Source organism: Ammospiza caudacuta, chromosome 6 (assembly GCF_027887145.1).
Source record: "Ammospiza caudacuta isolate bAmmCau1 chromosome 6, bAmmCau1.pri, whole genome shotgun sequence".
NCBI classification, from domain to species: domain Eukaryota; kingdom Metazoa; phylum Chordata; class Aves; order Passeriformes; family Passerellidae; genus Ammospiza; species Ammospiza caudacuta.
Genome location: NC_080598.1, coordinates 26,031,513 through 26,055,637, shown reverse-complemented (window position 1 = coordinate 26,055,637; position 24,125 = coordinate 26,031,513). Strand labels below are relative to the sequence as shown.

General features: G+C 49.6%; 1 protein-coding gene across 1 annotated transcript; it reads left to right on the top strand.

Annotated features, from left to right (window-relative positions):
- Nucleotides 1-441: 441 nt before the first annotated feature.
- Nucleotides 442-24,106, top strand: TP53I11 (tumor protein p53 inducible protein 11). The gene is made up of 7 exons (XM_058807840.1): nucleotides 442-542; nucleotides 16,834-17,202; nucleotides 17,733-17,791; nucleotides 18,364-18,412; nucleotides 18,844-18,940; nucleotides 19,478-19,579; nucleotides 20,494-24,106. The coding sequence occupies exons 2-7, from the start codon at nucleotides 17,074-17,076 to the stop codon at nucleotides 20,625-20,627; spliced, it is 570 nt and encodes a 189-aa protein (XP_058663823.1). The 5' UTR covers nucleotides 442-542; nucleotides 16,834-17,073; the 3' UTR covers nucleotides 20,628-24,106.
- The last annotated feature ends 19 nt before the right edge of the window (nucleotides 24,107-24,125 follow it).

Sequence of the window (24,125 nt, the reverse complement as noted above, 5' to 3'; positions counted from 1 at the left end):
AGTCCCGCTGCCGACCCTCGGTAGCCCCAACCCGTCGGATCCCATGAAGCGATGGGACCCCCTCCGGCAGCTCCCGGACGGGCCGGGTGGGACAGGAGCCTTTTGTTTCTCCCATGGGATTATTTCCATGGATGCCCCCGCCCCTCCTTCCCTCGCGGGAACCCGGCCCCGGGACGCCGCTCTTTGTTCCCACGCGTCAAGATGCGGTCACAGGTGGCCCCCGCGTAACCCGTACAGGAGGCACACGGGACCCAGCGCAGCCCGCAGGTAACCCAGCGCTCCTGCGCGGGGCCGGGCGGCGGGGCCACCCCGTCGGGCGCTGGCGGTGGCGGTGGCGCTGGCGGTGGCGGGTCCCGCCCGCCGTGGGCCGGCGCGGGCGGGGCGGGCGGGCGCGGTAAAGGCGGCGCCGCGCGGGGGCCGGGCTCAGTCTGGCCGCCTGCGGGCTGCGCGGTGCCGCGGCCGCCCCCGGACCGCTCTGCCCATGGGGCAGCCGAGCCGAGCCCTCGGGACCGTCCCCCGCCGCCGGGACCTGCGCTAGGGCGGTGAGTGCTGTGCGCGTCCCCCCGCGCCGCGGGCTTTCCCCGCCGCCCCTCGCGGTCCCGGGGAACGGGAGCGCGGACGCCGCCGCTGCGCCCCGCGGGAACCCGGTGCGGGCAGCCGGCCCCGCTGCCCCCTGGCAGTCAGCGCGGACGGGGGAGGGATGGATGGACCGACGGACGGACGGACAGGGGCTTAAGGAGAGGGATCAGCCCTTGTGCTGGCTGCGATGGGACCGTGCCCGCTCCGGGTAGGATGGGTGGAGGAGGAGGTGGTGGAGCGTTGTATCCTGGTGGGAGGGTGGCAGGTTGCTCCGAGCGTTGGAGGGACAGCAGCCGTGCCGAGGTGACGCGCAAGGGGTCCCTTGGCTTTGTGACGAGGGCTTTCCCTTGGCTGTTACTCGACTCAGCGGCAGGGGTCCGATGTCACTTCTTTCCTGGAAGTGCTCCGTTCTTTTCCGCCCATTCGGGAAGCGTCACCGGAGAACCACGGTCCCCAGATGAGTACTTCAGGTGCCTGAAAGGGGAGGCTGATCCTGGCCACTGCACAGGCTAGGGGGTCAGCCTCGGTGGCAGAGCATTGCGTGGGGCTGGGATGAGGGAAGCTAGCTCAGCTGTGCTCCCCATGGGATGTAATCCGGTGGGTGTGCTGGGGAGCCCTGGCCGCAAGGAGGGCATGGCCATGGTGGACGGCGAGCTGCTTGGGGGGATGGAGGGAGAGGGCGAGGGGGCGGGAGCTGCGATGCGGGAGGGAGTCGGGACAGACCCCCGGCCATCGCAGAGGGGAAGGTGAGGAAATCCAGCTCTCAGCGGGCTCTGCATTCCCGCCAGAGCTTGCACATTCCTGCGTGCTGAGCGGTCTGCTGTGCCTCTTACGGGGTCTGGCTGTCCCATCTGGGCAGGTGCACTGCTTTGTCTAGAGCAGCAGCTATTAGGCTTCTCTGTTGAGTTCAGCTCCGACTGAGTAAACCAGGCTGAGCAAGAAGCAGCGCCTTATTCAGCACCTGCTCCTTGCCCTGCCTCAGTGCTGCTTGGAGTTGGAGTTCAGTGAGCCTTTTTCTTACCTGAGCAAGGAACCTGACCCTCTTGCAGCTGCCTGAGAATCAGGGCTGCTAATGATTAAATGGGTACCATTTAATCTCCTCGGTCTGCAAAGGCTGGGAGTTACAAATGCCAGCAGCAACCAAAGCCTTGTTGACATTAGGGTACCACGAGCACAGCTGAGCCATGAGAAACTACAGAGTATGCAAGAGCACTGGCTATTCTGGACTTGGCATAAATAACTTGTTCAGTAACTCTGTCTGCAGTAGAGCAGTCTGCTGAATAATGGCATTCAGGGCCTGTGGATGAGGAAAGTGATTTTTAAACAAATAAATGGTAGTTACAGTTCAAGCAGGGGAGTCTGCCCAGGGAGGAAATCTCCTAAGAAAGGTTTTGGCAAAACCCCAAAATAAACAAGGTCTTAAGGCTCAGTATGAAAGCACCTCAAGTAGCCCTAGCCTTGTCTCAGCTAGGTTGCATAAATATGCAGCTGATGAGTGCACAGCAGAGTGTGAGGGACACCATGAACCTGTGGTGTCCTGGTGCCCTCAGCAGTGAGGGGCTGGATACTGATGGCAGCTGAGAAAAGGGGGGACTTGGTTGCTTTAGTATATGTTTGTTCTTGTTCTTCAACTGCAGAGCAGAGTAAGGTGAAGGAAGATCTTCCCTGGGTAGGTGGTTGTCCCAGCCAGGAGGCTGAGAAGGTGAGTTCTGCTCTACAGCCTCAAGAGAAGTTGGTCCTTTCTGCTTGTGGTCCTGTAGCTTTTATTGTAGTAGTAGTTTTATAGAGGTTTTATTGTTAAGATATGAACAGAAGAGCATCTCCAGAGATGCACAGCAAGGTGAGGCTTGGGGTGGCCATTGATCTCTTGGAGAACAAGCCACAGACATGCCCTCCCCTGAGGTTTTCAGTCCATTTGGAGCTGCTTGGAAGCTGGGGTGTGATCCAAAGGGAAATGTTTTCCTATTGTTCTCACTGAGCATTGAGTGCTGAAGCGTGCAAAATACCAGGAGTACATCTGCAGCTGGTGTTCACTTGTCCTGCAGCTCTCTGAAGGTCACCATGTTGAATAGTAGGGGCTGGGAGGGATGGTACCGCAGGCTGGTTACAAATATCACTTTGAGCTGTTTGGATCATGAAATGTTCTGTGCGAAGAGTGTGCTTGGTCCTCACCCAGTAAGCCCCCAAATTTCTAGTGAAAACTGCTAAATGGCATTAGAACACAAAGTGTACATCCCTCTGACGCAGGCAGGACTGGCTGCCTTCCCACCGGGCTGCCCAGGAGGCTGCGGGTTGACCTGGGTGCAGCTGTGCATGAGGTGGGGGTGTCTCTCTTCTTAGTGCTACGTTTTTGGCTACAAGCTTTCCCTTGGCACAGGATAAAAGCACACGTGAACCAGAAAGATGTTGAGATTGTTTACGTTTGACTTCTGGCCTGGTGCCAGAGGGAATGGCTTGGTGAACTTGGCACTATTGGGACATTATTTATAGAGCATAGATCTTCTGGGTTTTGTATTTTTGATCTAGGAATGTGAAAATAAGTCTTGGGAGGAAAGGACTCAATGCTGGCCACAAAATACATTTGGATTTTTTCCAGAGCAGGAAAAATAACACCTAAGAGGCGACCAGGTGTTCCCTGTTCACATTGCTTTCTGCCTTCCCTTGGAAAATGTGGGTTTGGTGCTGTCCTGGAGATTGCAAGCTAGCATGAGTTCACTCCATGTTCGAAAAGCTCTTGTTCAGGTGCTAAAAGATGTTAAGAAAGAAATTCAGCTATAACCAAAGACACTCTTGAGAGTTTGCAAATGATAAATGACTCTCTGGCCTTCTTGGCCTTCTTCTATTTGTGAAGTTGTGTCATCTGCAAGGCTTAGTGCATCTCCATGTGTTTCAGTGCCCACCTGTGGTGCTGGTTAGTGTGGCTGACCCCGGATGACAGATGGACAAAAAGAGGCTTGGATGTGCACAGGGTTTTACTGGAATGCCCACCACAGTGCTGGCCCCCCAGCTCTGCCTCCGAGGCCTCTGGTGAAACCCCAGTAGCAAACTTTCCTTCTGGCTTTTACAATGTGCATAAATCTCTCATCCCCATTCTGAGCAGTGGGTATGTGCTCCAATTACCTCAATCTGTAAATGTCTTTTTATCCCTCTGTATGCAAAGTAAGATCTTACTGAGCATATCTGTGCTCTGGTTTTGATGGGGAAGCCCTTGCCTAGGCTGTACCTGACTCATTTATACCAGACTTTGGTTGGACCCTTATCCAGCTCATCTTACAGGGCAAAATCAAGGACCAATGTCTGTAAGAAAGCTCTGCTCCAGATTTAAACTGACTGCTGCTGTCATTTTAGGGAGGAGAGGTCCATCACCAAAACAGGGAAATTATCAAAACCATTGTAGTTGGGTCTAGTGCTGAAGGTTGAGCAGCTTTTGTTGATGTTGGTGGTCAGGAATTATGTGCTCATTTTTCTGAATCTATGGGGCCAAAATTAGAAGTCTAAGCATAGGGACTGGTAGCTGGCTCCATTGATGCAGAGTTTCCTAGATGTTTTTGTTAGGGATTTGGATTAACATAATTTAAGTCAAAGGCACAGAGGAGAGCATGGGGAGAAAAGCAGTTAGGAATAAATCCGTGGTTTGCTAGTCCAGTCTCCTGAGGAGTGGCATTATAGGATAAGTTGGTGTAGCGGGAGATGCGCACAGGGGAGTGTCAGATAACACTGGCCACCTAATTATTTATTTGAAGGGGTTCTGTATTTTAGAGGGAGATTAGTGTGCAGTCCCCTCTGCAGCTGCCTGCTGCTGCAAACCAGAGAGGGAGGAATCCCTCCTTTTGGTGCTAAAATTAGGCAGCAGCACTTTGACTACGTGGCCCAGAGGGGCAGGTGCAGGCAGAGCAGCACACAAAGGCTTGCAACCCTCTTGTTTTTAGCTGTATCCTGCCTGGGTTGAGAGAGTAAACAGTTTGAGTCTGTGTCAGCAGCCGAAAAAGAGACCTGCAGAGAAAACCCACAAGTCTTCAGGAAACTCCATGGGTGACTCAGATGGTGTTTTCGTCTGAGTACCTGTTCATTCAGTAACCCATGATGGCAGCAGAAGCACTTTTTGTAGTGGTGCCACCTTATGACTGAAACACAAACTTCTGGTGTTGGATGCTTGTGGTCATATAAAGACTTGAGAAGCTCTTTCAGCCAGCAGATGTTGTTCCAGGAATTCCGCTGCTGAGCCCTAAAATAATCCCAGTCCTTGCTGGTTGCTGCAGTTTATTTCTGGGCTTCCAGCTAGGGCTGCTGTAGATGTAGATAGATGTGACAAAGAGCAGGCAGTTTCCCAAGGACATCTGTGCTTCCAGTCCTTCCTGACAGCCAAGAAGGTGCCTTTAGTTCAGCCTTCCTGGCTGTCTGCCCCTGTCTTGCTGTGTGTGGCATGCACCCAGCCAGGCAGCAGCCTCACTAGTGCCCTATACTGTGTAGCTGCAAAGATGTGTGAGAGATGTGTGGGCCATGCTGGAGCACAGCCTGGCTGCAGACACTCTGCCATGTTTTATGGAGTCCTCAGGAAGCCCTGTGTTGTGGAAATGGAGGGCTGTATTGCCAGTCTTAGCCAAAGCTCCAGGAAGCAGGCTATTTTCTGAAGAACAAGATATCTTAAAGGTCCATGGTTTTAAGTCCCTCTTAGTCTTTCTGTTGGACATTTAATTTTAGCTGCCTGGCATGCCATTCACAGTAGATGTTTGGCATATTCCAAGTAGGCATAAAAATGAGCTGCCTCCTTGTAGAGGGAGAGGGAAATTCAAAAACCACAATACTGAATCCAGGGGAGCTGGGTGGTATTGGCTTTTCCCTAACATTTTCTTTGTGGCCTAGGAAGAAAAGTTTATGTAGAAGCTGCTCAATAGCAATAAGGAGCATCCAAACATTACTCCACAGAAAGCAGAAATCTACCAGGAGTCAAAGGTTGCAGTGAACAGGACAAAAGAATTTAGACCATCGGTCTGTGTTTTCCCAGGTTGTTTTCATGGTGAAGTGAGAGTAAAATTTAGTTGACTTTATTATCAGCATTGCTGGTGGAGTCTCTGTAAGTGCTAACCAGAGATCTGGTGTGCTTCTGAACAGCAGGCACCTATGGTGCATCCTTCCACCCTCCTGCCCTACTGCTCTGCCCAGTGCAACTGCTCCTTGGGGTATTCTTGCCTTGTCTGCTGGCAAAAACCCATCAGAAATTCTTCAATCCCTTCCATGAACTGTGACAACGTCCACTGTTTAAATCTCTGGACAAGTAGGATGCATTGAGGGTTGATGGATGAAGGAATAATAAAGCAGTTGAGCTGATCCCCTCCAGCCAGTTGATTCCCTGCATCACATCACCATGCAAACCAAGTGCCTGTCATTAGTCAAAGGACATGTGGGAGAAGAGGCCAACCTGAAACTCCCAGAGCCCTGGCTGCATGGAAATGACATTACAAGGGAAGGTGTTGACTAAAACCTGACACTTCTATGTCATGAGCTCTTCTATACACAAGCACAGTAGCAAAGCACTGTATGTGTATACACACACACAGTCCTGATGGATGATCCTGATATTACTGAAACTTGTTGTATCCAAGTGTCTGAGACTTAAAACTGAAAAAGAAGGGAAGGTCCTTAAACAACCTTTGATAGTAGAGAAGGGACATCTGGCAATGCTGTGTTTTCCATGGTTACTTGAGACCTTGATTTGTCAGCACTGATGCTGCTATCATTTGGCTGCCTGAATCTCTCTTGCCTCCTTTTCCCTGGGGGTAGAAGAATCAAACAAAAGTAGGGAGAAGAACTAGTCAGTACTACCTTTAACATTTTTTTCCTAAGACTTCTCTTGCATGTGCCAGGCAAGATGGAGAGAGAGCTCCTGCAGGACCTCTCAGTTCTCAAGATATTCTTTGTCACCCAGACTGTTCATGCCACATAATGGTGTCTACCCCTTTGCCTCCTCTCTGCTATGAAAAGAGAAATCTTGCTTTAGTTCCTTAGGCTGATGTGGGTCCTTCGTGACTGTGACTATAGGACACAGCATCTGCATACCCTTTTTGGCATGTTGTTGTCCAGCTTTTTCATAATCCCAAAGTGTGGCTCCATGCTGTAAGATGGGCAAAAGTCATACAGGGTTTGCCTAGGATCAGGTAGTGAAAAGTTCTCTGCAAGGATCTTGATCTTGTCCATCCATATAAAAGCAATCAAAAGCTAGTCTTGCTCATCATCCGGGCTCTTCCTGTGGTATATGGAAAGAGGTGAACCATTGCAGGAGATGGTACATATTGTCCTAGAATGGACGTCTCTGGGAGTTGGCGCACCCTGCCTATTTCTGAGGGAGCCTAAAAGACGGAGGTGAGAAGATGCACAGATTCAGGCTATAGTTGATGCTTCCAAATTTCATTCTCTCCACCCATGAAGGGCTTTTACTCTGGGCTGGGGGCACATTGACTCTGCGTGTGCTCTTCAAAGTACACATACACTGGTCTTTTGCGGAAGCTGGAGAACCTGTCATGCATCAGAGACATTGTCTCTTTCAATCTCCTTTATATGAGTCCTTTTTTCTGATGAAAGCTTTCTAAAGGGTACTTGTGTGCTGAATAGCCATTGTTGATAATGCACGATATGAAATCCAAAAGGAAGGCTCAGATTAAATGTCACGCACTTCACAGTCGGGAATTCAAAGAGCCTTGTTGATCTGTGCATAATTGGGGGCTTGACAGCTCATGCATAAACAAACACGTGCACATCCACATACATGGCTGCATGCAGTTTTCCCCTGAATCAGCAGCACATAAAAGCAAAGTCGGATGGGTGAGTTCCAGAGGGGTGGGTGTTGTGTTTGTGGGGAAAGCCTGTGAGTTCTTCAAGCTTCTGACTTGAGAACCACACTGGCAAATAAAGTCACTTGTTGTTAGTGTGGTGGGCTTCCTTCCGCCTTCCTCCTGTGTGCAGCTCTCTGCTGAGCTGTGGCTGCTTTGATTTTCGGCATCTGGCTTTAATGTGACCACGAGAATCTTCTGAGAGTTTCTGGTGTGTGTGAAGGCAGTATCCATGTGAGGTTCACCCCAAGCTTTCCACAGTGCTTTCTCCCACCAGCAGTGAATGAAGACAGAAAGAAAAAATCAATTTCATGCTAAACTGGTTGTTAGTCAGGCCAGAAAGGGCATTTCTGCTTCTGACGTGTTGTGTGTAATGAACCAAGTGCTGCTCAGGAGTCCACAGAGCAGGCTGAGGTGTCACGACCTGGCACTGGTGGGGTACAGTGGCTGGGCTCTTGTTTTAAGGTGTCTCACCTGTTGTACATGAGCTGTATGATCTGTGGCAGATTTACTTTTCATATGCATCTGGGAAAACTAAGCTGTCAGAGGTTTAATGACCCAGTCTTGATTTTTATGAAAGGAGCAGCAGTACTGCCAAACGTGTAATCTAATAGTTTGGCTTTCAGGTTTCCTATTCTGCATGCTGTAGTTCTGTTCCTAAAAACAGCTGGTTTCACTTTCAAGTGCCTCATTGCAGGATAGGGGGATACTTGTGGCTCCTCCTCGTTCTGAGGGATGCTGTGGAATGGTGCTCCACAGACATGTCCCTGTACACCACGTGTTCCCCCTCTAGTGGGTTGCTAGAAGTTTCTTTCAAGTTGTTTCACCACCAACTTGTGAATTAGCAGAGCTTGTGCTAGCTCTGGCAGCAGCTATTTAGAAGTTTTCCTCTTCTAAATCTGTCCTCCTAGCTTCTGTTTGCCCAACATGGGGAATTTTGCATCTGACATTTTTAGCAGTAACCTGTTGCTATAGAAACTGCTGAGGTGTCAGAGGGAGATTTTTGCCAAGTTGGGATAGGCTACCAAGTAGTTGAAGTATGTGTTTTGTTGGGAGGCCTTCTCCATCATGTTTTTGCTAAGCAACTCCTTGAGCCTGTCTGCATGTCTGGGTTTATTTAATGTCTAAGGAGCCATGAGGGAGCAATAAACCCAGTGTTCTAATCATGTGAATGAACAGGAAATGTTGGCAGATTATTTAGGGGAGATGTGAGAAGGTATTCCCAGGCTGCAGTGATGGGTCCAAGTAATGTGTAGTTGGTAGTCCAGGGCTGAGAGGTCACAGGTGGTATCAGTCTTTAGGGCAGTAAATGGTTGACCTAGAAGCAGGAGTTGAGACTCTAGATGACATCTCCCAGGAAAGAGCCTGGGACAAGCTGCTTCTCTCACCCTTGAGACCAAAATACAGGTGAATGCCAACATTACATGGTTGGTCTGTTAGTCTGAATTCTTTTTACTAACCAGACAAGAGATTGTGCAATGAGACTCAAAGTAAGTCCATACAAATCAACCCATGTCTCTTATTTGTGTGTATATATAACATATATTTATATACATATGGTCATGTACAAATACATATATTTATATGTGTATAGATGTACATTTATATTTGCTTTATTAATATATAACATATTGTTTATGAATTAAATGTATTTATATAAATAGTAAACTTTTATTATTTTATCCAGGATGCAGATGTAACCATGTGTATGGGAAATGCTTTGTAACAGGGCTGTTAACAACTCATCTGTTGACTAATAGTTGCTTGGGCCATTTCACATCAGGCCGGATCTACAGAACTTCTGTGTCATGGAAGGAAACTACTGCTTGTACAATGAGATGTGTGAGTCGCTATGTGCCTGGGACTCAGGAAATATCCTGACTAGACCAAAAGGCAATCTTCCTGATAAATGCAAATTTATTCGTCTGCCCTTTTTCCTCCCTATTGTGTTTGCCTAGACTGCACATCTGGTCATATCATGACAGACTATGGAGAGGAGAAGCTCTTTGTTTTCTACACAAATGGAATAAAATAATCTGATGCTGTTGGGGTGTCCTGCAGGAGTTGTTCTCAGGCTGGGGTTGCAAACTGGTCCATGAAACTGGTTGGGAATCTGCTTTTGTGGTTATGGAGCGGAACAGGCTCATTTCATCTTCCATTTCATGGCTGTAGACATGTTGAGAGTGTATAAATCACAGTGGTTGCATTGTGCTGAGTAAGTTCCAAGATTGCAGATAGAGAACTAATATTGCTGGAGGTGTAGATTATTGTCTTTGGGGAGGGAATTCATTGAAAATGGCTTTGAAATCACTATTTCAGTGACAGTATACAGATGGATGTTGTGCCTGTATGTGGCTCAGGGAACTTAATGTCCCAAATTGTAATTTCTTAACAATTTTCTTTTGTGTTCTGGAAAAGGACAGAGGTGCAGGGAATTGTTGAGAATAAAGAGCATTGGCTTCCCAGAGCATTTATGAAAGTCTCTTGTCAGGTGCTTGGGGGCACAGTAGAAAGAAAATTTGGGGAGGTCTGAGGTTGTCAGGAAAAGAAGTGCCAAGAAGCTCCATGTTACTGTGAAGGTTCAGTATCCAGTGGTGTTGTGGATAAGCACAGTGTGTGTGGACTCCTCCCTGCTCCTCCCAGTGTCTTTCCATAGAGTTCCTTTGAGCCTCTGCTATACCTCAGATGCAAGGCAGAGGAGATGAAATGCAGTTGCATCACAGTTTCTGTAAAACTGACTTGTATTACCCTGTTTGGTTGAAGGGCTTTCCTAGCTTTTTAAACTGCTCTTTTTCAGTAGCAAGGGTTGATTTACTTGGGTGGGTTTTTTATTTTTTTTTTTTGTGTGTGTGTTTCTGTGTGTATGCATATGGGTTTTATTTTTCCTTCTAATGTTTCCCTGTAGAAATTGTCTGCAGGACAGATGGCCTCTTAAGCTTCTGGGGCTGTCTCTCACTAACACCTGTCTAAGGCAGCTGAGAATCAAAGAGGAATTCTCCTCTTTTAATGCCTTTAAAGAAAAACAGTACCCGATCCTAATACGTCCTACTTCCCCATCTCTCTCTCCATCCTCCCAGCTTCCTGGGAAACTTAACTGCTTGGTTGTGGCCATCTGTTGAGATAACAAGGGGCTGGGTGGGGACGTGGCAGCCAGAGCCTTTGGGGAGAGCAAGGGCAGCTTTGAGGTGATGGATTGCTGTGGCTGGCTGGGCTGAGAGCCTCAGTGGCAGAGAGAGGATGATGCAGGGGTGGACTTTTATGTAAGTAAGACAGATGAGAGCTGCTGAAGCAGCTGTTGTACACCGTTGTGCTTGTACCTTGAATCCTTTGTATTTGCAACCAAAACACACCTCAGCAGCCAGGGATGGGCTGCTTGAGAAGGCAGGGTGGCGTGGCCAGGCTTGCACATGGGGTGTGAGTGCACGTGTGTGGTAGCTGAAGGGTGAAGTCTGTTTGTCCCCTGTGGCAGCAGCCCCCTGAGTGCATACAGAGGGGCCACGGTGGGGCCAGGTGTCCAGCCGGGCACCCGTGGGGAGCCTGAGAAATGCAGCCTGTCACAGGCTGCCCTGCCAGCTGCTGTGAGAGGCAGACAAGCATTTCTCCCCTGAGGTGCTGCCCAGGCTTGCATGGAGGGGTCAGCGAGTTGCTGCAGGTGGTGCTTGGCAGGCCAGCAGGAGAGAGGTTGCTGTGTTTAATTATAGTTCCCATCTGAGAAACTGGTAGAGCAACAGAGCTTTTTTATCCTGTTCAGGGGAACTGAGCACTTTACAGGTTTTGATTGCTGTATAACACATCCTGTGACACAGATAGAAACTTTGCTGTGCTCTCTGTAAAAGGAAATTTGAAACCTGTGGGCAATAAAATCCCGGAGATGGGCCGTACCTCCCAGGTGCTGTGGGATATAGCCAATAGTGGTTCTTCTTGGGGCAGGATGTTTGTACAGCCCCAGGGAGCTTGGGGGCAGGAGCTGCTGCACCCAGGGGCTGCAGAGGAACAGGGTGCAGGAGGGTGCAGGGGCTGAGCCTGCTTGGGCTAAAGCAACTCTGGAGCAGACAGAGGAGAGGATGCATGGAAAAGGCTGAGCAGACTTTGGATGTCCTTTTTTGCATGAAGTGGTGACTGAGTAAACAACACAAGTTAACTCTTTCCTCCCCAGCAGGCTGCAGAGGACTCCTTGTCTGCTGTTGAGGGGTGATGCTGGCCATATCCATTAGGTCTAAGGTTTCCAGAGCTGCTGTAGGCACTGGGTGCCACTGCCTTGCAAGTGAAGGCTTCGTGGTCACAGGCAGCTCTGCACCTCTCACAAACAGCTTTGGAAAGCCCATCCAATGGTGTCTGGCCATGAGATGTGTTCAGCCTGAAGGCTGAGCTTTAGATCTGCCTGAGGCTCTTGGTGCATTGCAGATGATTTGGGAGATGGTCTGGAGGCACCAGTGAAGATGTCGTTTGACCTAAGGATCTTACTTTGCATTTTCATAATTTAGGGACAGGGAATCTACTGCCCAGGCTTGTGGGTATTCCCTAGGGATGACAGTCTCCCTGTGCCTTTTAGAGTTGCTTGAGGAAGCAGCTCCCTGTGCCTTTTAGAGTTGTTTAAGGGGCTGTGGCAGGGCTGGGGATGAGCCTGTGTCAAGACATGCTTCCTGCTGGTATTGCAAAGAGCCTTCTGTGCTGAAAGGGCTGGTGTTTATGCGGGAACAGAGTCCTGTGCACCTGGCTTGTTACAGGTGAGAAATCTGAAGTCTCCCTGTTGCTTAGGGGTACAGACTGTGCCAGACAGAGCGGGAGCAGCCGCCACATTCTGCTGCTGTGGCGGCTGAGTGCTAATTGTTTTTACTGCCTGAGCATCAGGTTATTTTTGGCTTGATCAAGTTTAATTCCCAACCGGCTGGTGGTAGAGAGGTTCTAATAGTCTAAATCTCCACTCTTGATAGAAATCTAGGCAGGGAGCTGGTTTGGTCACTGTGGGTTTGGGATGTGCTGTTGCAGAAATACAGGATGAAAATAGCTATATTTTGGTAGTTACATGGGACATGGGTAGTTCTGGCTCAGGGTCTGCTGCACCACGGGCTTCCAGGGGAAACTCTTGCTAGGCCATTTAGATAGGATGCACAAAGATGTTTTGTGATTCTCGGGTGTAGTTTTGGGTTAGACACAGAGAATTTACCTCATGCCTCAGGATTTCAGAGTCCTGAAGTGTCTGAGGTTGTTTATGAACACATTTTAAGAACATAAAAGTGAGCAGACTGAAGCTTCGTGTGTGGTGGGGAAAAAGGAGTCTTGGGTCCCATGGGATTAGGCAACAGTGTTGTGTTTGCAAGGACCAAGGTACTTGATAGTCTGTGGATCCTGTCCTTAATCCACCTGTGTTTCCACTGCCTCAACTCTTTACTGTGAGCATGTGTTTGAGCCCAGGCTTTCTCAACAGCTCTGTGGCTGATGAGGTACAGGGTCCAGGGCAGCTGCTGTGGACCTGGTACTGTCCTCAGCAGCAGACACAGAACTGACACAGCCTGAAGGAACACCAGAAGAGCTGGACAAATCCATTACAGCTGCTGGGCCCTTGCAAGAGAAATGCTGTGAGTGTCAGCCCATTTATGAGGGCTGGTACAGCACAGTGACCATGGTGGATGCCCCTCTCATATGCACATCTCCTTGTACTGCTGCAGTGCTGGGAAACTCCCCTGGGCTCTGCCAGATTGCTCCCAGAGAACTCCAGTGTTGGAAAGGGACACTGCCTCTGCTTCCTACTTAGTATTAGTATGGTTCTCAGCCTGTGCTCTGTAGAAGATGGCGGGGCAAGTGTAGGCATAGCAAGTGCCCTGTTGGGCTTGACATCCACATCCAGTGCAGACATCCACTGCACCCTCTTGGATAATTCTTGGGCATAACAAATCAAAGCAGACTCAAGATGTTGAGTTGTCTTGGACATACTGACTTGGGAACTCTAAAACCGGAGAGCAAGAATCCTCTCTCTGGCCTGAACGTGATGGAGCTGAACAGACTGTGTCCAACTGATATGTATAAACATTTCATCGTCCCAGCTTGGCTCTAGTTTCATAGTCTCTTCCTCTGCCTGCAGATTGGAAGTGCCATCAAACCCTTGGAGTGAGAAGTTCTGTAGTGCCACCTCTTTAATTCAAGCACCACTGCTTTGTCAGGTAAAAGGCTGCACTGTGGATGACAGTACCATCCAGCTTAGCAGTGGGCAGCATCCCTGCTCTGAGGGCCCTGGGGAGCCATGTCCTCGCAGGCAGGCAGCTTCCACCCACGAGCAGTCAGGCTCTGGCTGGCAGGAGCTGTAGGCAGTGAGCTCTGGGTGCTGCTGGAGCAGGGTCTGGCTCTGCAGTGTGTGGTGGGCGCGCAGCCCTGGCTGCTGCAGCCCCGTGGCATGTGCAGTTGAGTCTCCTCTCTCCCACGCTGCGGAGCTTGCCTCTCCAGACGCTGGGAGGGAAGCGGAGATGTTGGGGGAAGAGCTGTGGAGGTGGGAGAGATTGAGCTATCCTTGGTGTGGCACCAGTGAGGTTTCTTTGCACCACTAAGCAGTAGCTATCAAAATTGAATGCAGTATGCTAAACAGCTGAGCAAGAGAGCTGACACTGAAAGGAGCCTGCAAAGAAAAGAGATCTAGGAAGAAAAAACCCTCTTTCAGCTGCACATAAGCACTGCCCATCACAGAGAGCTGTGGCAGGGAGTAGGAATTGCCTGTTTATGGTGGCTGATCTGCACAGTCCCTGGGATGCTTGGAAAAAGGATTAAGGAGGAGAGACTCGAAGGAGAAAGAGGAGGTGGAGGTTTCCCTTTGCAAACTCACAGGCTAATAGAAACGATCCTCTAAACTGTCAGTGTGTCAGGATACATTAATGTAAGTATAATGTTTTCAAATCCTCAGCATCTTCTCTCTGAATGTCACTGAATTAGCACTAATTGCATTCATTAGCTCGTTAGCCATTAATATTCAGCATCCTTTAGGCTGGCTCCGTCTCTGGACCGGGGGTAATGAGATGTGGGACTGGCTGTGGGGCCGTGCCTTAGCTGTGCTGTAGGAGTGTGGCTTTATGCACCAGATTGTTTTATTGGCATTTGTGTCTGGCCTATGTTGTCCCAGCTCTTGGCCAGTGGCTTACCACAAATTAGTGGAAACTCTTAATGGGAGAGCAGTGTTAATGATGATGTGGATAAATTTCCACCAACTCCTGCCCTGAAAGCAACTGGCGAGACAAATGATGAAGGCAAATTTTGATCTTTTGGCCTTGAGCCAGTTGCTAAACTGCCTCTGTAACCACAAAGCTATTCAGTGCAGTCTTCATTGGTGAGTCATGGAGTCCCACCTTTCTTTGCTTCTTGGTCTCAGGAGAAATTATCTATTACATTTTTTTTCTTCCTTCTTTTTTTTTTTTTTCTTCCTTCCTTTTTTCTTTCTTTTTTTTTCCCCTTCCTCTTTCCCTTTTCCTTTCCCTTACCCTTTCCTTCCTTTTTTACCCCCTTCCCATCTTCCCTTCCTCTGGCATTTCTGACCATTAGGCCAGAGCAGGAGTAGTGGCCATCAAGCTTCCCCTAGCAAGAAACCAGGAAAGATCCAGAAGTACCAGGATGGCATGGCCAGCACACTCAGCACCCCAAGTCCTATCAAGACCAGCAAGCTTCAGGTCTATTATCCCTGAGGGGAGCCAGTAGGATGTTCCTGCTTGGGCCCTCTGCCAGACTTTCCCCGTAACTTCAGAGATATGGGATGGCCTCAGAGTGAGAGAGAGGAGCATTCACCACAAGACTGTTGCTTCACGATTGGAATGGATGGCTTTGATCAGAAACTGCTGGGCTAGAAATACCACAGCAACATGTCTCCTCTGGTTTCAGCACTTCTGGTGGGAAACCATCCAGCATCCAGCCTTGTTAGTCAGGAGCAGCCAGGAGCAGAAAAAATTGCAGAAACTGTAGCTAGTTAAAGATGTTGAGCTTTTCTTTTAGACACATCACTCTGGCTTTGGCCTGGATTTTGTGTGCAGATTATCTAGACTTGAATACACACAATTTATTGTGACAGTTTAGGTTGGCAAACCCCAGACATAATAAATCTTTCAAACTTTTCTACTGTCAGTTACCATTTGAGTTTCCTGCCTTGTGCTCAAAGGTAGGCCTGAGTATACAGCTTCTACCTTCCTCCTGTGTCGGTGTTTTCCACTGTTCCAATTCTGAAATATTTCCAGATCCTGACTGCTGCATCTGGCTTCGTGCTGCCTTTCCAGGAACCTGGGCTTAGTTATTCAGTGGAATAAGAGCAAAAACCCACGACCGAACAAGCCCTGCTACAATCCAAAAGAAGTACCTCCAAAGCACTGAGTAGCTCAACTGGCTCACTGGAAAGCATTTTGCCTGGTCTGCTGAAAGGATCTTATCAAACCCTTGGTCATGGGGCTCACCTTTTGCACTATCCCATCAAGACCTCTTAACTTTGCCTTAAAGAAAGAGTGACGTTGGGCACTTGCAGACAGGACTGGCTGTTCTTGTCTGAACAACCACAGGGAAGGGTTTTCCTTTGAGAGGGAAATCCCTTGCAAGGCACTGGCACAACATTTGCATGCACAGTGCCAAAATAATTGTACTCATTTTATTACTCTCCAAAGACTTGTGAAATCTTTAGACATCAGCATAAATTGTCTCCTCCTGGGACAGCTCTGGGAAGGCTCAGCTGGGGCATGAGCCCTACACTTGCTTGGGCTGGATTAGCTGTGCTTGGTGCCTGGGGGAAATTTCTGTGGGTCTCTGGAAGGGCCAAGTGGCAAACAGAAAAAAGCGTTTGTGTTCAGCTGAGCCAAGATAAAATGATGACAAATTGGAAGAAAAGGCTTTCTGAACTGAGGGTTTCCAGGGTTTTATGTTTGTGGGATGAGACAGTGATTTCATGGGACTCAATACCTGTAGCTTTACACACATGTCAGGGCAGAAGTTATCTTTTTCAAGTCTCGTTGCCTGTATTTACTTATCCCAGATAGTATTTGTCATTTCTAATTTCCATAATTTCCCTGAAAGCAAAGTGAGAATCTTCAGGGAAAATCATGCCTCTGGCTTCTTCTGCTCAGGGGCTGATATGTGGTTCTGGCACAGCCTGGGGGCTGCAGCATGTGAGTGGGGGGACACACAAATAAGTAACTGATACTTGTTTGGGGTTTGACCTGAAATGGCAGCTGAAGAATGTGATGTATTCAATGGGAAAAGGAAAAAGGCCAAGAATTACTTAATGATTTTAATTCCCCTAGTCTGAGACACACTTAATTCCCCTAATCTGAAAAACAGCAAAGAGGTTCTATTGGGCACTGCCTCATGCTGGGATAGACAAGATTGTGGTTTGTAGGTCAAAAGCATTTCTAACTAAATGTCCATGCTGAAGCCACTCTGCTCTGAGCTTTTCTTTCCCCTCCCATGGCAGATCCCGGAGACAGCAGGATCATTCTGAGATGAGCCACCTGTAACTGGGGCCGGCCTTGTTGCCAAGGCTCCCTGCCCCGCGAGGATGAGGAGCCATCTGCCGGCCTAACAGGAAGACCTTGTGGCGGCGGTTGTTTTATTTTCCCCAAACATCGTGAAATTTCATGTGACAGCGGAGCCGCTTCCTGCAGCCTCCCTGTGCCCCCTGGCAGCCAAGGGCTGGTGGGGCAGGGCCAGCACCATGGCGGCGAAGCAGCCCCCGCCGCTGATGAAGAAGCACAGCCAGACCGACCTGGTGAGCAGGCTGAAGACCCGCAAAATCCTGGGCGTCGGCGGGGAGGATGATGACGGCGAGGTCCATCGCTCCAAGGTGAGACCAGCAGAGAGGGAAGCCCATGTGCAGTAATGGTGGAAAAGGGACCTTCTGCTAGGCAAACCAGGGTTTGCCCATCCATGTGGTTTGGGGTAGTTATAGCTAGGCATTGTGAGCATGTTCACATGAACATGAGCAGCTCTGGGCAGTGTGCACATGACAGCAGGACAGAGGGCTTTGCTGGAACCTGTGCTCCATCAGGATGGGACATGCAGGTTATGTGTGTGAGGAGTCAGTTCCTCTCTTCCATAGGTAAGAGGAAACAGGAGCTGGTGTTGACCTTTTCCCAGCTGAATGCTGCAGGTAGCTGATCCCAGTAGGGGAGTAGTAGAGGCTGCAGCTCCTCATGTAAATCAAGGTGGGTGTTGGGACAAACAAGTCACAGCTGAATCCTTTGTCCTCCTCCTCTTTCCAGCCTTCTGAGATAAACTCCCACATGGGATTAGATACATGATTTTGGGCTGCTGAGTACTGCCTAAAGACTGGGGAAGGATCTGCTTAGCTTGTGCCTTTCATTTCAATTTCAGATTAGCCAAGTATTGGGAAATGAAATCAAGTTTGCAGTCCGGGAACCACTAGGACTCAGGTAAGGTACTGATCACCTTGGAGCTGGGTCATCTGAGGCCCCTTGGCCACAGCATTCCTGCTAGCTCTGGTTTAAGACACCAACTCTGCTGCTGTGCCAGCATCACTGCTCCCTGCAGGGGCTTCTTGCAAGCTGTGGAACCAGACCAGCTCTGCATTCTTCTCCCCATTAATTAGCCTGAGACCCTCAAGTTCTTGTCTCATTGCATGTGCAGAGAACTACAAGGGTTGTGTTGGGCTGAAGGAGCTCCTGTTCTACTGTGTGACAGAGTGGTGTGTCCTGTGGGGACCCTGCTCTGCAACATCCTCTTGGCAGGGTCACTTCTCTTCTTTGCTTGGGTGAGGGGGAGTCTGGTCTGTCTCACTAGCGGGGCTGGTCTGCATGTTGAGACTGAAGCTAGTGGGATGTGGAAAGCTGAGTCCTTCCATGGGAGGTTTCTGGCTGTCTTGCTTGTGCATGGGGGAAGGATAAAGGCTGATGAATGAGCAGGCAGCTAGAAATGCTTTGTGAAGTATGAGTGATGGGGTCATCTCCAAGCTCATGTTGGGTCCTCTGTCTTCCCTCTCATGCAGGGTCTGGCAGCTTGTTTCCGCCGTCATGTTTTCCGGGGTTGCTGTCATGGTGAGTGAGGGACGTGGTCCTGGCAAGAACCAGCTCCTGACTGCTAAAGGGGTGCCCCAACAGGGCCCTTCAGTCCCTGGCATTTCTGTTCCTCCCCTGCCTCCAGCAGCTCCTACCACTTTCTCCAGCGAGGCCTTTGCCCTCGCAGTGTCTCAGTAATGGGCTTTGCCAACAGTGTCCTTGACAGTTTGTTCCCATTGAGAGTCTGTTTTCATTAGCAGGGCCCATAAACCAAGGAATGGCAGCCTTGGTCACAAAAACCAGCCATGCAGCTGATAGTTGACATGGTGATATTTTTGAGCCTCCTTAATTGCCAGTTTCCCGGCCAGCAGCTCCAATCCCACAAGGGCCTGATGCTGGAGGCTGCTGCCCAAGAGGACATGTTTTGGCGGCCAGTTCAGGTTGCTGAGCTTCTCTCTCGCCTCTGCCAGGCCCTCGCTTTCCCTGATCAGCTCTTCGATGCCATCTTTGAGGAGGAATCGGTGAGCAGCAAGACTCCCATCCGGCTCTATGGAGGAGCCCTCCTCAGTGAGTGCCGTACTGGGATGCTGCTGCCCCACAGAGTAAGGGGACAGGTGGCCAAAACGGCAGCAGGGGACAAAGTCCGTGCCCAGCCAGACACCTGCTGCAGCTGGAGAGCAGAACATCTGCTGTTAGCAAAGAAATTGCTGAGGGGTATTTTGAAAAGCTTGGCTACTGCTGCTTTTTCCTAGCAGGGATTCAGGCGTGCTGCAGATAGGGTAAGAAGGGCTGTGCCTGCTCCGAATCCCTGGGGAATCACCCCGTGTACCCCAGCAAAGGGAGCCTGCAGGGGCCCCGGGGAGGGGCGCTGGGCCGCGGCTGGGGCTCCGTGGGAGCGGCAGGGGACGTGGGAAGGCGGCGGCGTCCCGGGAAGGGCTCAGGAGAAGGGGGCGAAGGACAAGGAGGCGCGGGGAGCCGGAGATGCGGTGTGGGAAGGGAAAGGGGCCCGAACCGCGTCCTGCAGCGGCACCGCGCGGGGCGGGCGGGAAGCGCGGCCTGGCCGCTGTCCCGGCCCTCGGGCAGCGCGCCCCGCTGTGCCCGCAGGCATCGCGCTCATCATGTGGAACGCCCTGTACACCGCCGAGAAGGCCATCATCCGCTGGAGCCTGCTGGCCGAGGCCTGCTACTTTGCCGTGCAGTTCCTCGGTGAGTGCCTGCGGGTCGGTCGGGACGAGGAGGAAGGTGTGAAGACTGCGTGATGGGAAGCGGGATCCACGGTGGGCAGGGCAGTTGTGGAGCATGTTCCCTGCCAGCTGCTTGCCTCTTTTGTCCTCCATGGAATAGCCTCTGCCCTGAGCTGCTCCTTGAACATCACCCTCTGACAATTCATTAATTTTTCTCCCTGCAAATGTCCTGGGCTTCATACCAACACAAGTCATTACTGGAGCAGGTTGCCTAGATGCAGGGTCTAACAAGAAAAGATTTTTGCAACCTACTCTAAAAAGGGGGATGTTTAGTGTTACCCAAACAGAGCATAGCATTTAACTTGTTTCTAGGGAGCTTATCTATATTTAACAATGGAGGGAGTTCTTGTGTGTGTGTCGGTAGCTCAGTGTGTAGCTGGTTTAGATACAAGCTATGTGTTGGTGGCCAGAAAAGAGAGGTGTTCAATACAGGCAATGTGTGTGGACTGTGCATATTTTGTAGATGCTCCTAAAGTTGAGAAATGTTTATCAGCACTGAAGCATTCAAGCCACAAAGCAAACTCAGGAGGATGTGACTCCCAGATTGTGCCTGAGCACAATGGAAACTCACATCTGCTTGAATGACTGTTTCAGGCTGCCTGAATGTGGGGCTGCCTTGAAAGCAGGGTTTCTATAAGGGAGAGCTCTGGGGTCCATGGCAAGCCTCAAGGCTGTGACAAGAAGCCAGTGAAGAGTCTCTGCCGTGGGTTCACTGTGCATGTGAACGAGCCTGTGCTGGAAGCTCCTGCGCTTGCAAGGCTCAGCAGTTCCTGCCAAAGCTCTACGTTAGAGGGCAGCAGAAAACAGCATTGTGCATTTGTCTCCTTTTGGTTTTGCATCACCAACCTCTGCCTTGTCTCTCTCCTTCTTCTCTAGTTACCACTGTCTCCCTGGTTGAGAGTAGCCGGATAGCCACAGGTGCCGTGCTCCTCCTGGTCAGCCGAGCCCTCTTCATCCTCATCAGCATTTATTATTATTACCAAGTTGGACGTCGTCCCAAGAAAGTCTAGTTCCTGGGCTTTTTTGTTATGGGAAAGGTGGGAGGGGGGAGTTTGTGTCGGTAATTTTGCATTATAATTTTTTAAATTTTTTTTGTTAGTCCCTTTTGGTTCTAAAGGAGTTTCTTTCTTTACCGGCATGAATCAGTGTGTAACCCAGTGCTGGTGGCATTGCCAGGTGAAATGGGGGGAGCAACATCAGTGGGACCCCCCCCAGCCCCTCTGCAGGAGGTGAGGAACAGTGGGGAGGAAGGCTCAGGGAAGTGTGTGGGCCTGGCAGGCTCAGGGAAAAAAGCCAGTTTTCTAGGGGCACTGGCTGATGGGATCACAGGCTCTGAACCCACTGGAACAAAGCACAAAATAAGGCCGGCATATTGGAACCAAATCCCTGAGGAGACAGGGCAGTAAGACAACCTACAAAGGAACCGGCTACTCTACTTGGTAAGCCTTGCACCTCCCCTGGTTTATAGCCCTTTCTGCTTTTAGCAAGTACTGACTGTCCAGGTAGCCAGGAGCTGGATGGGGTCAAGTTCAGTGCTTTGCAAACAGCTCTTCTTTCCTCTCTGCCAGAGGTGCATTTTTGTGTAGTTCATAGTTTTGCACCAGATGCTGTGTAGGGCTTGGCAGGAGATAGAGCAAAAGAAGAGGGAGAACCCTCGTTGGTCCCTCTGCAGGGACAGCACTGGGAACGGTGGAGCAACTTGAATTACAAGATGTGAGAAGTGAAGTAAGCTATTGGAAATAGCCCATTGAGCACAAAGACATCCCCTCATTTGGGGTGTTTCATGAAGTTTCTAGGCTGGGGTCCTGTCCCCTTTGCCCCAGAACACTTCCTACAGTTGAAGCTTTACTGATGGTAGTAGCAGTGGTGGGTTTGCAGTAGCTTTATCTGATGCTTTAGCTGAGCAGGAGCTGGAGTGCTGTTGTGGTTAGCACTGGTAAGAGCAGAGGACTGTAACAGTAAGAGCATCTGCACAGATGCTTGGGTCAGTGAATAGCCTCTAGATATGGGCTCTGGCTGTGGGAGATGGTGTTCCAACTCTGCTAATATCTGCATCACATCTCTTCTGACCCTGAGAAGAGAGGACCAAAGTTTGTAGCATTAAGATATTTAATATTAAACTGAGATGAAGAACAGCAAGGAGCAGAGTGTATGATGGCAAGGACAGACTGAATGTGCTTTAGTACTCACTAGCCAATTTCTCCAACATCTCCTGGGCTTACCAGCATTGCCTGCCCTGCTTCGTAGTGCTTTCCTTGTGGATTATCCCTGTCCACAGCTTGAGGCAGCATTTTTTGTTCTCCATGGGACTAAAGCCAGAAGGTCTGTGTACAGGATATGGACTTGTTACTCATGCACTACTGTTGACTGAATCAAAGCACGCCCTGGAATATAGCTGATGTTCCAAAATCCCAGTAGAAAGATTTCTACACAAACAGGACTGCTTGTGTGAACAGTCCTCAAGCCACTGGTAGGACTGGGATCTACAGCTATTGCTGTTTAATATCTTAGTAGAGTTAGAAGAAGGTAGTGGGTAGTTTTTGTATGTTGTGTTAGTGCTTTTGGCATTTAGAAGCAGCTGCATAAGCTTGGGACACTGTGTGCATTGTACTTACTGGCCATGCAAAATGTCTGTCACATAAGAATATTGGAAATTGTTAAATCAGGAAACATCACAATTGTAACTTAGTTTTTTGCTTAATAGGTAAATCAAAGGGAGAGGCAACATCCAACAGCAGGCTAAATTCTGGAGCCTCACAACAATAGACGCTTGTCAAGCTGCTTTCAGCACATCCAAAAATGATACTGAGCAACTAAAACTTTTAATTAAGAGGAGTGTTCCTGTTCACATGGAAGAATTGGGGTCTAAGAGGCAAACCTTTCCCTGTGAGGCAGATAATGGTCAAATGCAGGCTGGAGAGGATCAGAAATTAGACCAAGTGAAGCAGCGTGCAGGAGCTGGAGCATGGCATGCTGTGGCTGTTGCTCTCTCCCTGTGCATCACCTGCATGGGCAGCTGCAATGGCCTCAGTGTGGCACTTTGGCTGTAGTTGTGGGTATAGGTACGTGAAGCTTGATTCTTTGTGTTTTGGGGTGTCACATGAATGTATACACAGATTGATGGTTGGTTTTTGGGGGGGTGGGAAATTATGTTTCTAGGACAGACGAGTAGAACCTACCACAGCAAAAAAAGCAGTCTTACAGGAGAAGAAATTGGGAGGTCTTCTTCATGCTGCCTCCCATCTGTGTTGGCCACAGGTCCCATGAACTTAGCTATGACTCGGGTCTGATTTCTATACCTTAAAATGTCATCCTGTAGGTGAGAGAAATGAGTTACTGCACTATGTGAGAGCAGTACTCCAAGGACTTCTTGATAGTTAGATCAGGTAGGAGGGTGGGGGAAGCAGTTACAGGTCTCCAGGGTAGCTTTAAATAAGGTAAGATTAGATTAGATTTCTCTGGTTCCCTGATTAGCAGCTGCTTCTGCAAAACTTGTAACAGTCAGTGACTTCTAGGTTTGCTGGTCAGTGTTTTTTTTTTTGCTCTACCATAGAGCAATGCCTGGGGGAGTGGTCACTTAAAAGATTTCATGCTACTTGATACCTAGTCCTGAAAGTGGAGATGTGAAGTTGTTTTGATGCTTCTTTCTCCATCTTGCTATAAGTGGACCATGTAGAATACAGAGCTCTACACCTCCTCTACAACTAAGCTCTGGTTCCTGGCACATCCATTCTCAGCAGCAAGGAGCTGCAGGAGAAACATTGCCAGGCCCACTGGAGGAGGTGAGTGTGTATCAGGTGAGGCCTGGGAGGGAGTTGCTCAGGGTGGTGTGAGGATGGAGGCCAGGCAGAGCACTGCCAGAAACCAGCTGCACCTGGTTGTCTTCACTCTTCACTGTTGTGGGTGGGGAGAAAGGGAGGAGGATGCCACACCTTTGTGCAGAACTGTGTCCCCAAGGATGGAAGTGCTGACGTCACAGCTGCAGGTGGCAGTTCAGAACATAATTTGGGATCAAAAAGCCTGAGGTGTCACTTCAGGCTCGACTACTGATCTGCTGGCAAAAAAACTCCATCTCCAGAGGCCTCAGCTTCCTTATCTGTTACATTGTGAGAGAGCTTTGGACCGATGTCATCTCCCAAGGGAGACTGCAGTTGAACTTCCTGCATTTGTACAATGCTGTGCAGGACTGGGGGTCTGTTCCCCAGAGAATTGTGCTCCAAGCAGGCACAGGCCAGGACTTAAAGCTGACCCCCTTTCTCTGCCAGGGATGGACCCAAACCATTGCATTCACAGAGCCCTCACTTTGGAGGGTGAAGAAAACTCATCATTCACATAACTCCCTACATCATCTTATTTGCATCTAACCAATATCTGGCAAACTGGAGCTGGTGACATAGGAGAGGCTCTGTCTGTCCTAAGCTGGCCTCTTTTCTGGTCAAGGGTTTTTACTTGGGAGGGTGTGGGTGGGGAGTGGTGGTGCAGGGGATGGGACACTTCAATTTATACCT

Excerpts from the sequence above, each read along its gene's own strand:
- TP53I11 (XM_058807840.1), top strand. The coding sequence starts at position 17,074 with ATGGCGGCGAAGCAGCCCCCGCCGCTGATGAAGAAGCACAGCCAGACC. Across the intron at positions 17,792-18,363 it reads CGGGAACCACTAGGACTCAG|GGTCTGGCAGCTTGTTTCCG; the intron begins GTAAGGTACTGA and ends CCTCTCATGCAG. Across the intron at positions 18,413-18,843 it reads TTTCCGGGGTTGCTGTCATG|GCCCTCGCTTTCCCTGATCA; the intron begins GTGAGTGAGGGA and ends CGCCTCTGCCAG.